The sequence below is a fragment of the Channa argus genome, chromosome 2 (assembly GCF_033026475.1).
Source record: "Channa argus isolate prfri chromosome 2, Channa argus male v1.0, whole genome shotgun sequence".
Taxonomy (NCBI): Eukaryota; Metazoa; Chordata; class Actinopteri; order Anabantiformes; family Channidae; genus Channa; species Channa argus.
This window is the reverse complement of record NC_090198.1, coordinates 1,866,345-1,882,947: the sequence shown is the minus strand read 5'-3', so window position 1 is coordinate 1,882,947 and position 16,603 is coordinate 1,866,345. Positions and strand designations below refer to the sequence as shown.

The following is a 16,603-nucleotide window of genomic DNA, read 5'->3' as shown; positions in this document are numbered from 1 at the left end:
AGTAGTAGTAGTATCCAGTATCCAGGTCTCATAATACACCCATAGATATTATGGATGCTGAATATGTGCAGCATAAAACAAAGTGTGGTATGAGTTGCTGTCTTTTAGTGGGTTTTGATTTCTTGAAGTGGAAAAGTACTGAGTTATCTGTGATTGACTTAATTTTTACTCCTCTTAGTTCATTTGGAGCACAACTAACCAAAGGCAACAGTCTCTTTTTCCTTTTCCACAAACCAAATGAACTGAACTGCAATGAAGTGTGAAATCATCTTTAAATGCTCTAGAAATGTTTAAGGTTGTGAAGAAAATCTGTTCAATTTAATGCAGACAAAATCCAGTTAAAGGTGGATATTGACAGCATAGATCATTAATGGAGCATATTGGATATTGGTCTAACTGTTGTAGACAGTTTCACAGATCAGCCCGACTTGTTTCTCTGCTGGTTCCTCTTCCCTCATCAAGTGGACATGCAGTTGTATTTATATGTGTAATATTCTTTCAATGTTTTCAATTCAATTCAATTTCAATTCTTTAATGTTTGACACCAGGGGCAAATAGAGGGACATATTTTGTCTATTTTTTCCATAATTCTTCATATGAGTTGACATATACCATATACCATATTTCTGAGCTCTAGTGCACATTTTTAACAGCCTGCAGAGACAATGATTACATTGTATGGCATTTCTTGTGGCACACAAGTGAACTGTGCTATCCAGTTTTTGTCTCATTAAGTAGCTCTGGTGCTATGAATATTAATAACCTTTTAAAATTAGAAATATTTCATGTGTAAAAGAAGTGGGCCACACTCTTTGGGCTTTTAGGAAACTTGCAGTATGAGCAGCACTGCATCCTTTGTCAACTAAAATTCAAAGACCACACTTATGTTCTCAACTCCATGGTAGGAAAGGCAGAGTGGAGTTTAAGAGCTGGCACTCAGTGGGACATTTTCTCACGTGTGGGCTACATATGGAAGCCATCACCACTTTGCACGAGGCCCCGCCAATCACAGCATGACTGGCTTCTGCAGAGAGAGTGCTTTTCTGCTCTGATATTATACACAACATGTCTTGTTCTTCATTTCTCCAGTCCTCCCTCTTAACAGCTACTGACTTAGTGTGCTATTGTACTATAGTGTTACAAGTTCACACTTGTTGGATTGGTTTCCAAATTTATTGTCAGCGAACTGCAAGTACGCTGGGCCAGTGTAATGTCTGTTCTGGAGGGTACAAGTCATTGTAATTACTTATGATTGCAGCCACCTCAGTGGTGCTAATCAAGACATACAGCATCTCATGAGATAAACAATGTGACATAGCATCTCAATAAATATTACTCATATTTATAAAATATACACTCTTTATTAAATACAGTTAAACAGAGTCAGTAGACATAATTTTAGTGTTTTTGACCTCCTATGATTGGACAGTTGTCTGCTCTGTCTCCAGACCAAAAGGAGACGAGGCAAATTATATGTTCAATTACTACTATGTCGCCATAATCAGCGTATCACAATGTCATGATCCAACACTCCCGTTCTGCCACGGACACTGCCACCTGTTCTGATTCTCCTGTTCCTGTCTCCGCATCGGCCGAGGTCCGGACGGGTTCTGTTCCTGTTCGAGTCTCCGGGTCGGCCAAAGTCCGGCCTGGTTCTGTTCCTGTTTCTGTTCGAGTCTCCGCATCGGCCGAGCTCCGGCCTGGTTCTGTTCCGGTTCCTGGCTCCGGGTCGACCAAGATCCGGCTTGGTTTTGATCCTGGTTCCGGGTCGGCTGAGGTCTGGTCCGGTTCTGGTCCTGTTTCTGATCCGGTTCCTGCCTCCAGGCCGGCTGACGTCCAGTCTGGTCCTGCTCCTGACCCCAGGTCGGCTGACATCTCACCTGTTGCTGGGCCCGAGCTGGTTGACACCCCTCTCCTGGAAGTGGCCATCGCATCCCCTCTTGTCCAGCTGATCAGTGCAGAACCTTCAGGTCCAGCTCCTGGTAGTCCATTATGGGGTTCCAGCCATCGACGCCGGCCTCCTGCCCGGCCCCCAGAGGGCTTCCGCCACAGACGCTGGCCTCTGGAGTCCATCAGCCGTCGTCCCCGTCCTCCTCCCCGGCCTCCTGCCAGACCTCTAGCCCAGCCCCCGGAGGGCTTCAGCCATCATCGCCGGCCTCCTGCCAGATCTCTTGCCAGATCTCCTGCCCGGCCCTGGGAGGGCTTCTGCCTTCGTCGCCAACCTCCTGCAAGACCTCCTACCCGGCCGCCATAGGGTTTTAGCTGTCATTGTCGGCCTCCTGCCTGGGCCTTCTGCTCACCAGCTGCCCCGGGTAGGGACAGTTTTTGCCCGTTTTTCCAGTGTTTGGTTATTTCTGAAGGTCATTGTTTCAGTTCTCATTTTAGTTCATCTTTGTATCTGCTCCCCTGGTTTTATGTTTAGGTTTCTGTGTTTTTGCTTAACAGTTTATGATTGTTAGTTCTTTGTCTCCCATTCCGCCTTTGTTAAATTCCTGGTGTTTCAGTCTGAGATTATTCCTTGCTTTCTAGTCTTGTAGTCATCCCTCTGGGATTTACCAGTTTGTCCTCCTTCATAGGAGTGAGTTTAGGTTGGCTGTTTTTTCCCTGTCCTGTTTTAGAATCTTTAATAAAGTTCAATCTTTTCACTGAACCTCTCTCGCCTTGTTGCTCTTGGATCCACGTTAAAACTAATCCTGATTCACAATGTGTTGATTTGTTTTTAGATTTGGTTTGATTTTTTTCTTTTTTTTTAGGTTCCTTTAGTTTTCACGGAGCACTAAAAATATTATAAGATATTACAATAAATTTAGCAAAAATCTAAGGTGTCCTGAGTTAAAAAATTGTTGATAATAATCACTCGGTGCTTAAACAGTGCATAAGTGTATATTTTTTCATGATATTCTAGCACAATTACTACAAAGGAGACGGTAGAGGATGCGAGCCGGGGACGGAGAAGAAATAGGAGACGGAGGGAGAGAGCATAGAGAGAGACCGGGATATTCCGTTAGTTACTATTGGGAATATTTGCTTCATGAACAACAAAACGAAAGAGGTTGAGACTCATATCGGGAGTCAGAAAGCCTCTTGGGAGAGCAGCCTCATATGTAATACAGAGATGTGACTGAACGATGGAGCAATACCAGCATAAGCAGCTTTCAAATGATAAGAGCGGACAGGGATCCCAAAGCAAGTGGTAAGCGGAAAGGTGGGGGGCTTGTTTATAACAGACGGTGTAACCCTCACAGACAGCATCTCTGATCACATCAATTTGATTATATACAGTCCTGTGGTGTCAGCGTACCTAGAAAAAGGATTCCACACTAACACCAGCCATTACACAAATCATCAACACATCTCTCACAACAGGCACTTTTCCAACCTCATTCAAGTAGGCCCAGATACTCCACTAGTTAGGAAGCATCTGTTGAAATCTCCAATGTGGAGAGTTACAGAATCGTCTCTCTGCTTCCATTTCTGGCCAAGACCAAAGAACGAGCAGTTTTCAATCAACTCTCAGACTTTCTTTCCCAGAAAAACCTCCTAGATGTCAACAAGTCTGGCTTCAAGAGTGGTCACTCCTGACAATTGTGGACTCTCTGCGGGCTGCAAAAGCTGCAGGTCAGTCTTCAGTCTTAATCTTACTTGATCTATCTGCAGCCTTTGACACATCTTCTTGTCCACACTCTCGGACTTGGGCATCTCTGGATCAGCTCTAGCCTGGCTTTGGTCTTACCTATCAGGACAAACCTTCAAGGTATCCTGGCAGGGGCATGTATCTAACTCTCATAGCCTCTCTACCGGTGTGGCGCAGGGCTCAGTTCTTCTTCTTTTTTCGATCTCTGCTACATCCCGGATCTCTCATCTGCTCACATGGCTTTTCATATCACTGCTATGCTGATGACAAACACACTATGCTGTCCTTTCCACCAGATGACTCCACTGTCTCATCACGCATTTCTACCTGTCTGTCTGACATTGGATGAGTGAAAGACATCTTCAGCTCAACCTCTCCAAGACCGAAGTTCTTGTCTTCCGAGCGAGACCTTCAACATCATCATATAAACATTAGCATCAACATTGGCTCTGCAGTGATTGTCTCCACTAAGTCCCCACTTTACAGACCACGTCTCCTCAGTCTCTAGGGCATGCAGATTTGCTTGCCTGTACCTCATTTGTAAGTCGCTTTGGATGAAAGCATCTGCCAAATGACTAAATGCAAATAATTCTATTCTTCCTCATCAATAATCCTTGGGTTATCAGCAGTTTAAAAGGCCTGTTTGATCAAAAGAAATAGGCCTACAGGGAGGGTGACAGGGTCAGAGCAAAGGCACTGCATAAAGAACTGAAGGCAAACATTGAGGATGGGAACCAAGCCTACAGACAGAAAATGCAACACCAGTTGCAGCCAGATAGGGTGGTCAGGCATTAGAAAGATCACTGGTCTGAACCAAAAGGGTGGGCCGTGCCGGATGGAGACCTGCGCCAGGCTGAGTACACGAATGCCTTCTTCAACAGATTCGACAGCTCCTCCTCTTTTGCTCAGCTGCTTGTGGTGTTTAACCCCCCTTCCAACAGATCAGTCCTTTCTTTTCAGCCCCCTCCATTTTCACTACACCCCACAAGCTCAGTCTTTCCATCTCATTCCACCCCTTTACTATCCAGAACCCTCCTCCCAGTCTGTGCATTTTGTATCTGACTGTGGTGACCAGTCTGCTGTTCTTTGGTGTGGTGTGCTCGGGGGAGGGGGCTCGCTCTATGGACAGAAAAAGACTGAACAAACTGATAAAAAGAGTGAGCTCCACTATTGGTGTTGACTTGGACTATGTTCAGCAGGATGCTCAAGAAACTGGATTGTATACTAAGCAATGAGTCTCACCCACTGCATGACCTGGAAGTGTTTCAACAGAGCACTTTCAGCCAATTATTTCACCACAATGCAGGACTGAATGCAGCAGCCATGTCCATGGAAGATAATTTTGCTATCTTGCATGCTATTTTGTTGCCATTTTTATCCTTTTTTATCTCTTTCTGTTCTTTTTTCTAGTGGGCCGTTGTAAAAACATAATTTCCTGTGAAGGATAATTTAAGAATTATTCTATTTTAAGACTTAGCAATTAATATTACCTGGTCAAGACATATCATCAATTAAAATAATTAAACCACATTTTCTATTTGTATTTATTGGACAGATGAAGCTGTGAAATGTCCTTTTTTGACTGTCTATAGAATAAGCAGTTTTTCCTGAATTGACACTTAGCTGGTCTAATCACATCTTGGACTAAATGAAATTTTTACCAGTCGTCTGATTTGATGCTGGGTAAGGCGACAAATAAACATATTTCCCAAAATGTCAGGCTGCTCTTTTATTCTGACCATGAGAGAGAGCAAGAGAGAAACTGACTGGAAGAAAAACAGACACAAATTCACAGCAAAAGTGAGACACTTGATTAACATTTACAGCACTGATGGGCTCTGGCGTTGAACCCAGTATTTTATATTTGCCCTTGACTCCATATTATCCACATAATATAGCTGTGGAATGAAGGAAACATGGAAAAAGCTGAAGCTGGCTCTCTGCAGCATGCTGTGCTGAGGTTGACCTTTAAAAAACTTTTATCAGATTTACCGAGTTTTTTGTTTTCTGTGAAACAAGTTTTTTTTTCAGATATTAATTTGTGACAAAAGAAACTAAAATATGTTTTTATTGCACATTTCACTCCGGGAGAGATTCAGTGTGCTTTCGGTCAATAACAATATAAAGTGAGAGTGTGTGTGTGTGTGTGTGTGTGTGTGTGTGTGTGTGTGTGTGTGTGTGTGTGTGTGTGTGCGTGTGTGCGTGTGTCTGTGTGTGTTCCATTTCCACTCCCTTCCACTCTGGGAGAAGGCATCTCAGTTTTCCTTCCATTTCTTTGAGTATCCCACCTGCTAATTTTTTAGTATATCACAGATCTATTTTCCACATAAACTGATCACCCACCACACTTAAGAGTCACAGCCACTCTAAACAGTCTGCAGCTACACAGCCCCATGCACAACAAAAGGTACACTGGTACACTGTGTGCAGAGGTGGTACAAGCAGACAAAGTCAGTACTCAAGTACAAGTGCTTTCCAAGTGTTGTCCTCTTTAGATGAAAGTACTGCTTCAAACTTTTTTTATTAAAGAAAATGTGATAAGCACACTATCTTAATTTTACTTAAAGTACAAAGGTAAAAGTACCTTATTTAGAAAAAAGTATAGTAATTATGGCATAAACATGTACGGTAAATAATAAATAAGTCTCAAAAGTCAGTGTTTGAAAAGTGGGAGCTGATTTTAACCACTTTATGTGATGTCCGGTGGTTAAGCTATAATTAATTATCAGTATTATTTCATAGTGTTTTTCATGAAAAAAAAATCTATCATGTTTTTATAAAACCACCAGGGTGTTAATAGCATAAAGCAACTACATGCAGATACTCTGTGCTGGGAAGTTTAGTTTCTACATCATGTTAATTTGCCTACACACATATAGTGCTTTTCTACCTATTGGCACTCAAAGCGATTTATACTGCTTTTTATTCAGCCATTCACACACACACTCACACTGATGGGGGAGCTGCTATGCAGCTGGCCAACACTCACCGGGAGCAACTAAGTTGGGGTTCAGGGTCTTGCTCAAGGACACTTCGACATGTGACCAGAGGAGCCGGGGATTAAACCAGCAAGGACTGGTGGACAACTGCTCTACCTCCTGTGCCACAGATGTTCTCAAATCTTTTCTACGCCCCAAAGATTTGCCTCACAGTGTTTTTTAAGGAGACACAACTTTATTGTTCAGAGTGACTTGTCAGTCTATGAAATTCTTTTCTCATCACTGCCTTGTATTTTCAGTGCTTTAGGACTTTATTGACTGTTCCTCAGCCTAATTTAAACAGTTTCTTTTTTCGGGGCACTTTCTATTTTGTGTTCTTTTTCTTATTTAACTTCATGTTAGCTGCCATGGTTAGCTCCAGGTTTCCTGTGCTAAGTTACTTCGTCATGGTGCCAAACTCCGCATTTGCCATGTTTCTTTGTACGTCTGTCTGTGTTGTCCCTGAGATAGACTGGTGACCTGTCCAGGGTGTACCTTCCCTCTCGTCCAATGACAGCTGGGATAGACTTCGACCCCCAAACAACCCTGAACAGGATAAGTGGTTAAAGATATTTAATGGCTTGAGGTCCTGTCAGAGTATTAGTCTCCTCTTCCTTGTCCTAAAAAATACTGTCTTCTGGGCGACTGTGGCGCAGGAAGGTAGAGCGGTTGTCCACCAATCTCACAGTTGTTGGTTCAATCCCCGGCTCCTCCGGTCACATGTCGAAGTGTCCTTGAGCAAGACACTGAACCCCAACTTAGTTGCTCCCGGTGAGTGTTGGCCAGCTGCATAGCAGCTCCCCCATCGGTGTATGAGTGTGTGTGTGATTGTGAGTGTGATTGGGTAAATAAGAAGCAGTGTAAAGCTCTTTGAGTGCCAATAGGTAGAAAAGCGCTATATAAGTGCAGACCATTTACCATTTGCTCAAAGAGGGCAGAGCGATGGTGGAGTGGTTAGCACTGGCACCTCACAGCTAAAAGGTTGCTCGTTAAAAACTACCTGCCAGCTGTGGCCTTTCTATGTGGACTTAACATGTTCTTCCTGTACTTGGTTTCCTCTGGCTACTCCAGTATCATTCCAGAGTCCAAAGACATGCATGTTAGGTTAATTGTTGAGTCTAAATTGCCTATAGGTGTGAATGTGAGCGTGAATGGTTGTCTCGATCCCCGTGATCCTGAATAGGGGTTTATCAGCAAATAAAAATAATGAATCATAGAACTGTCTGTGTGGTTGTGTGCTTGAGTACTAAGTCTAAACTTTGACAATAAACAGCTTTTTAGTTTTTACACAGCTGGATGTATGTCTTTCCTCTCTGTCTGCAGGATATCATGGGACAGCTTTGGAGGACTCCACATCTTTCAGCCTAAAGCTTCTGACAAAGGCCAGTACAAGTGCACAGCTGCCAACTCACATGGTTCAGACTCAGAGATATCTCAGCTACTAGCAGCAGGTGTGTGTTATGTTTTATATACACTAATTTCATTTTTCAGTTCTTGTTATTATGCACATTTTCTAATACAATTAAATAGATTTTTAGTTAAGTTTAAAATAAAATACCATTACAAACTATTTCAGGCAATGAGTAACAATACATAGTACATGACAGCAGGGAAATAAAACTGCTTTGTATGATCGTTAAGAAATGAAAGTGTACGGAAATTTCAATGATTACATTTTGTTTTGCAATTTTCCTGGGACAGCACAGAAACCCTGCATATACAAGAGCATCTGTGCACAGAATTATTGTGTTTTGTTTAGGGAAATAACACAGTATCAGTCTTTCTCTGTAACTGAGAAAGACTGATACTCAGTATCACCGAGGCTCAGGACACACAAAGACAACCAGCCAGAAAATACAGCCAGTATTGAGCTGTCAGGGAGGATCCGTCAGGCAAGTATTATGGAGTGTCCTGCACTATAGGTGCTAGTTGGACCCCTGGCAGTTGAGCCTGTTGAGCCATTAGATTAAATTTGAAAGCAAACAAAAATACCAGTCTGATAACGTGATTGGTGAATTAATAAATAAAAACACCCCATGGTTAGTGGTTAGTTTACATTGTTAATTATGTTAATGTTAAATGTCCCTTCAGAGCCACCGGTCATCGCAGTACCATGGAGAAATGTTACAAACCATGGAGCAGTGTTAGGACACACCTTGAGCACTACAGTTGGGGGACGAGTGAATGTTAGGCCAGGCTCCGACCTCACTCTGGATTGCCCTGTCTCTGGTAAGTAACACTAGCAGACCAAACTGAAAACAACAATAGATGTGAATGAAAGAAGTAAAAGTTGTAATAAAAAGTGACTGAGACTGGGAAATACAAGTGGTAATAACATTGCAAAATACTGTCTGTGGTTTGCAACTCACTGTTATTGAGTGAGACATCTGATCCAGCAGTACAAACACACTTCATCAATAGTTTATTTCATGCATATCTGACTAAGATGTTGATTGATTAAACTGTCAGCTGTGGCCAAGTCCTTCACACACTGACTGTCTTCGCTTAAGACTGTTGCTTAAGCAGAAAGGAGGCAGTTAATGTACCTGCAAAACAAGCTGGATTTGTGAAAATGGATGCATGAAGGTTGTTGCACAGTTGCTCACACTTTGACTCATGTGATGGTAACGACAGACCCAAAGTTGATAGAAACAATTCCACAGAGTTTTTACTCCAAGCCATTTGGGAAGAACTGTTGAAGCCTTTTGGGTGAGAGGTGAAATATCTTCAAGAACATGAAGCAAGTCCAGTTGCCATGAAACAGCACTTTTGGGAAACGGTTCTTGACCAAACGTTCGTTTGCAGTAGTCTGTTTTCTGACTTTTTATTACAAGGCATGATCCACAGTGTTCTCATGATAAATTTTTTCTTCTTAATAATTATCATGTAGTGTTATTATCTATCTTCCGCTTTCCTTACACGTGCCCTGTTTCAGTTTCATAACGTAAGTAAGAAAGTTCAACATATAAATGATTTCAGGGGGAAAAACTTATCTTGTCTGGAAGTTATGTCATGTTAGTGGATTTCTTTGTTGGAAATGCTTCACTACTCATTCAAATAGCTTCTTCTTTCTGAGGGCCCTTTGTTTCTTGCCCGTCTTGAATAGGCTTATTAATGTGAGAGTGGTGTAGAGAGTCGTTTGGATGTAACAATCACAACTGCTAACACCCGTCATCCACCATGTAGGGGATTATTAAACGTGGCCTCGCTGGTAGATGTGTGCAGTGGTCTTAAACTTGGATGAAAGAGGATGGATCTAACAGCAATATGGAAATTGGAAGATACCAACCTGCCCGATGTTTTGTTGTTGCTTTTTGTTGCTTTTTTCTTTTCTCTCTTCATTTTCCACTCACACCAACCGGTCAAGGCAGATGGCTGCCCACCCTGAGCCTGGTTCTGCTGGAGGTTTCTTCCGTTAAAGGGAGTTTTTCCTGTCCACTGTTGCCTATTGCTGCTCAAGGGAGATTTGTTGTGTTTTCTCTCTATATATTTATTGTCTTGACGTATTCTGTAAAGTGCCTTGAGATGACTTTGTTGTGAATTGGTGCTATATAAATAAAGTTGAGTTGAATTGAATTGAAGAAGGATTGTGTCTGAGATCTCATCTTAAAAAGGAATTCTCCACCTGAAGTTATATGGCTTTTGTGTATGTCTCTCTCATTGCATTTATCCTTTCTTTCCAAAATGCAGACATTGTTGTCCTCAAACAAGTCATTTGTCCTTTAGGTAAAGGTACACTGCTGATTCTGGTTCTGAAGTGTTGCTTCTCCTATGCTGTGCCATTGTCCTGTGTAGGGACTGTTTGGTCTTTACATTGTCAAGGTGGAGAATCCTTCTTGACATGTCCCAAATTCAAGATAAACACATTTGGATGTCAAGAACCTTTACAAATAAAGGAATCTTGTCATGTCGTAAATATGATGAATTACCCAAACCACGACTGCATCATATCAACGTGAGCTTCAAAGGCCTGTTGCTTTGAGAGAATCTTGTATTTGGGTTCTAAAGATGCTGGTTGTCTGATGCATACAATGCTTAATTTTAGAACAGCATGGCTAATCCCCTTGGATTACAAGCCATTTGAAAAGAAAATTTAAAACATTAGCTTCATTTTTATTATTACATGAATCATTTCCAATGCTATATGTTAACTGCTTGTTACCCAGAAGTGATATTCTGTATTTATTCAGTAGCTGTTACTTTGAACTAAATTTTGAGGTATTTTGTTGATACCACATACATACAAGATACTTAAACTTTGTTTCAGATGACTTATTGGTCTCTATTCTGTTTCAGGTGTTCCACAGCCCACAGTCACGTGGCACAAGCAGAATGGACAGTTAGATGCCAGTGTTGTTCCTCTTCCCTCTGGCTCACTGTGGATCAGAAATGTTTCTTGGCACCACCAGGGCACCTACTCCTGCATAGCCACTAATGCCATTGGAAAGTCCACTGCCTCTACTGTGCTCCAGGTCTACGGTGGGTTTGTAAATAAATTATACAACAGAGCTTTAAATTCATTACAATCTCTACAAATAGACAAACACATGTGTGAGATAATATTAGATAATCAAATCTGGAAAAAACTTCAGACAGTTTTTGTATAAATGTGTGTGCATGTATACAGCTCCATACTCAGCTGGGGCAGGCAGGGCCATTCCTTTGTCACAAGAGGTGAACAAGAGGAGGGTCCTAATGGCATCAAGCCATGGAACAAGTGTCTTTATCAAACCTGGAGATGTTCTACATATAGGTAAGAAACACATTTTTCCAAATCAATGCAGCTGAATCAGAAATATAGCAAGATTGTTTAGGTTTGTTTTAAGAATTGTAGGGAAAACTTCTAACCACATTATTAGTGTGTCATTTATTAAGACTCTGCACAGCTCACTCTAGTTAGAGATAAAAGCCTATATGCAAAGTTCTTTCACATTTGCAGCTCTACTTGTCAACACCTGGAAACAGATGTAAAATCAGCGCATTTCCACCTTAAGCATTTTCACTAGTCTGCTTGCATCTTTAAAAAGGTTGTCCAGTAGTTCCTGACCACAAACTGCCAGTCCACTGGGACTACAACAACCACACCCTGACAGAATTTTCAGATGCAGCGCATATCCAGGGTCCTGTTCCAGGTCTGCATTACAGGATGCTGGTTGGAGGTCGTGTCCTCGAGGTCAATACTCTCTATGTGAAGTTCTCAGGCCAGTATCGCTGCCAAACCCTAATCAACAGTACCAGACAAATATTGTCTGCCTGGATATACATTCACACAGAAGGTGAGCATGAATCTGACCTGCATAGACTGTACACTGTATAAACCTTTATGGATTCTAAAATAATAAAGTATCTTAATTTGTGTATATTCATAATTATGCAATGTAGGTACATGAAATTAGGTGTAACATACACGTTCAAAAGAAATACTCTCTACTGTACCAAACATAAAATAAAATGCGATAGATGTTAGTATTTGTTTTAATAATTTGACATCTAAGCACATGTACCATATAATTTGTTAGTGACAAAGTGATAGAATTAACACAATTAAAATAATACCATACCCAAAAGAAAACATGGCTCCCCAACAGCTTAAAACCATATACACCACACTGTTCTTAAATACATCATCTTTATCACACTAACAAGGAATAAAATGGTAAATATTTTAGAGCTAGTTTTTGGAGTTTTAGATTCTTATAAAGAATATTAATTAAAAAATGCTGATGAAAAGCACTTAACCCATCAGCAGATAAAATGGTTAATATCAGCTGTAACTGTTGTTTATACTAAAGACCCTTGGCAGAAATACACCTGTATCTGGAAAGTCCAGTTACTTGTGAATTGGTATATTGTCCAAAACCCATCAACAGAATGATTCATTCATTCATTGAATCATTATATCCAGGTTTTCTTTTATGCATTATACACGTTCTCTGCCAGCTGTCTCCGCTTTGCCTCAGGCAGTTTCTTACTTTTATGTTGGCCATTACTTACTTTAGTAAATCCTTGGGTGATAGTTAAAGCTGCTTGCTTCCTAAGATGTTCTGAACTCTTTGTTGTTCCCTTGATTGTATGGATGTGAATATTTTATATTTTTCTCCACAGAGTACAGCTGGCGTTTTGGAGACTGGACTACATGCAGTGCTTCCTGTGGGAACAGAGGGACCTGGCTGCGGGGAATTCGCTGTGTCACTCTGGATGGAAAAGCCGTTCAGCCTACTATGTGTCAGAAAATACCAAAGCCTATAACCTCCCCCATTCCCTGCAACAGACAGGACTGCCCGCCCAGGTACACTTATTTACACACATAAGAATTTATAAGTCTTATCAGTTCTGTTATTTCTGACAACAATGCACAAACACAAGGTTGTGGAATTCATTATTATTTTATTCTTAAAGGTCTAAGCTTAGCTTTGTACAAAAACCTAATTTAGTATTTGTGTACATTTAGGGTCCGGATCACAAAGTCAGCTACAGTTCATTAACTTTGTCAAATCTATAAAAAACATAGCTACAGCAGCAGTTTATCTGCGACTGTCACCTAACTGACATACCAACCTAGCCAATAAATGGTAAAGGGTCTGCACTTATATAGCACTTTACACTGCTTCATATTCACCCATTCACACTTACATCACACACAGACACTCACAGGCCGATCGCGGGCTGTTGGGGTTCAGTATCTTGCTCAAGGACACTCTGACATGTGACCGAAGAAGCCGAGGATTGCACCAATACCTATGGGATTTATGGACAACCACTCTGCCTTCCTGCACCACAGTCACCCCAATAGCATGACATAGATTGGTCAGAAGTTCCACCCTCTCCACTGATTTACCCTCAGATTCTTTCACAAAGTCTGTTTACAGAAAAGATGTAGTAAATTTACAGATACCGCATATAGATTTTAGAGTTCACTGAACCCAGACAGGTTCCAAATGAATAGAATATATTGATGATTTATAAAGTCTGTTTACCTGTGACTGCTACAGTGGTTAGAACAGGTTATCTGCAAATCTTTTGTTTTGCTAAAAATTTGGCAAAAATGGGAAGAAATCAAAAGGAAGAAAAGTGACTATACCTGGACAAATTAAATCGCAAAACCAAGCAATACCATTTGTAAAAACTAAGAGCTATTAATGCACCAAGTTTTTATGTGGCTATCGGCAGAATCTGCTAATTCAATTGTCGTTAAACTGCCAGAATACAGTTCTTACTGTAGGAAGGACAACACTCTCCTACTGAACTAGTTTGGCATCACTTCTCAGAATCATGACAAAGTCAAAACACAGCCTCAAACTATCAACAGAAAGGCAGAGGGGTCCTAACAAGACGGTGCCAGCATCCTCCAATAGTAAGCACATTTTCACTTAACTTCACATTTCAATACATCTGCAATTATTCAGAATTGCGTTACATGACTAAAATATATTTACTTTTCTGCTGTAAGGTTACACACCCAGGGTAGATTCTTTTACTCACTGACTTTGATGAGAGAGAATGACAGAGGGGGTCAGCTACATAATGGATTTATGAACAGCCAGATCACAACAGAAGTCCACTTGTCAGCAGAAACACCTCACACTGAGCCTCCTAAAGTTTCCTGCTCTGTCAGCCTGCCTTTATCTATCATACAGCCCATCAGTCATTGCCACAAGCTGAGCCAGATTTACTCATTAATGCAATTCAAATGACCCACAATTAGCATGAATCAAACCATGGCGGAAAGAGTCTAAACTTTCAAAAACCTTGACACTATAGAAGATGGCTATCATGAGATAAATTGTATATGGAGCTATGTTACTGGGTCTTAACAAAATGTCATTTATTGTGATTGTGCACCAGAAAAAGAAACTAACATACATTAAGAACTTACGGTGTAGTCGAAATCAGAATAGTAGGTAGCTTTACTTGGGAAATTCCTTATTGTGTTTTCAGGATATCAGCAAGCATAGAAAATGTCAGTGTTGCTTTTCATTAATTCACTTCAATTCAATTCAATTCAAATTTATTTATATAGCGCTAATTAACAGCAAAGTCATCTCAAGGCACTTTACAGAATAAAGTCAAGACTATAAAGATGTATAGAGAGAACCCAACATTTCTCCCTTGATCAAGCCCTAGGCAACAGTGAAGTGGAAAAACTCCCTTTAACAGAAGAAACCTCCAGCAGAACCAGGATCAGGGTGGGCAGCCATCTGCCTTGACCGGTTGGGGTGAGTGGAAAGTGGAGAGAGAAAAGCAAAGAGCAACAAAAGCAACAACAAAACATCAGGCAGGTTGGTAGGACCAGTAGCTGCACACTGGAATACACACAGCTTCAAAGCCCAGGGACACCTGCAGAAAGGGACAGAGAGAGGAGACAGAGAAGGACAAAGACAACTACGGGAGAAAACACACAGAGTTAATGACATACAGTGGTGACAATTGCTGGATGAGAGGAGATGAGAGATGGTCAAGAGGAGGAAAGGAGCTCAGTGCATTGGGGGGTGGGTCCCCCAGCAGTCTAAGCCTATGGCAGCATAACTATAACTAACTATATGCTTTATTAAAGAGGAAGGTTTTAAGCCTAGACTTAAAAGTAGAGAGGGTGTCTGCTTCCCGAATCTGAACTGGGAGCTGGTTCCACAGGAGAGGAGCTTGATAGCTAAAGGCTCTGCCTCCCATTCTACCTTTGGAAATTCTGGGAACCACAAGTAGGCCTGCATTCTGAGAGCGAAGTCTCTTAAATTATATAGATAGATAATAGAAGAAAAACAAGAACAACCCCCGGTTTCTGTTCAGCACTGTAGCCAGGCTGACTAAGAGCCATAGTTCTGTTGAGCCTACTATTCCCTTAACTTTGAGCAGCAATGACTTCATGAGCTTCTTTATGAATAAAATTGTAGCTATTAGAGAACGAATTCACCAGATCCTCCCCCCAAAAATTACAGATAGATCTTCATGTTCAACAGTGCTAGAGTCATCGATAAGGCCCCACTCCCTGTTAGACTGCTTTTTACCCATAGATCTCTCTGAGCTAACTTCAATTATTACCTCATCTAAACCAACAACCTGTCTGCTAGACCCTATTCCAACTAAGCTGCTCAAGGAAGCTTTACCCTTAATAGATACGTTCATATTAGATATCATCAATCTATCTTTAGAAACAGGCTATGTACCACAGGCCTATAAGGTAGCTGTAATTAAACCATTACTTAAAAAACCCTGTCTTGACCCAGGTGTTTTAGCCAATTACAGACCAATATCTAATCTCCCCTTTATTTCTAAAATAATTGAAAAAGTAGTCGCAAAACAATTATGTGATCACCTTCATAGGAATAATTTGTATGAAGAGTTTCAGTCAGGATTTAGAGTTCATCATAGTACAGAAACAGCACTGGTAAAAGTCACCAACGATCTTCTCATGGCCTCAGATACTGGACTCATCTCTATACTTGTTCTGTTAGATCTTAGTGCTGCATTTGATACCATTGATCATAACATTTTATTACAGAGACTGGAACATGAAAATGGAATTACAGGAACTGCACTAGGTTGGTTTAAATTTTATCTATCTGATAGATTTCAATTTGTTCATGTTAATGATGAATCCTCCATGCACACAAAGGTTAGCTATGGAGTTCCACAAGGCTCTGTGTCAGGACCAATACTTTTTACTTTATATATGTCTCCTTTAGGCAACATTATTAGAAAACACTCCATAAATTTCCACTGTTATGCTGATGATACCCAGCTATATTTATCTATGGAACCAGATGAAAATAATCAGTTAATAAAGCTTCAAGCCTACAAGACATAAAGGCCTGGATGTCCCACAATTTTTTACTTTTAAACTCAGACAAAACTGAAGTCATAGTATTTGGGCCCAAAAATCTCAGAGATATGATGTCCAACCATATTGTCACACTAGATGGCATAAGTCTGGCCTCCAGTACTACTGCAAGGAAACTTGGAGTTATGTTTGATCAGGATCTATCCTTTAACTCAC

At 41.0% G+C, this 16,603-nt stretch overlaps 1 protein-coding gene across 5 annotated transcripts in view; it reads left to right on the top strand.

The window, feature by feature from the left end:
* The window catches only part of adamtsl3 (ADAMTS-like 3), a 246,013-nt gene that overhangs the window by 221,663 nt on the left and 7,747 nt on the right, over positions 1-16,603 (top strand). For 4 of the 5 annotated variants that reach the window (XM_067494183.1, XM_067494161.1, XM_067494172.1 and 1 more), the window contains 6 exons: positions 7,936-8,063; positions 8,704-8,841; positions 10,909-11,091; positions 11,240-11,365; positions 11,640-11,888; positions 12,718-12,901. In XM_067494183.1, coding sequence (XP_067350284.1) covers positions 7,936-8,063; positions 8,704-8,841; positions 10,909-11,091; positions 11,240-11,365; positions 11,640-11,888; positions 12,718-12,901 — 1,008 coding nt within the window. Of the gene's footprint in view, positions 1-7,083; positions 7,883-7,935; positions 8,064-8,703; positions 8,842-10,908; positions 11,092-11,239; positions 11,366-11,639; positions 11,889-12,717; positions 12,902-16,603 lie in introns of those variants that run through there. The other variant, XM_067494203.1, reaches the window with a different exon arrangement.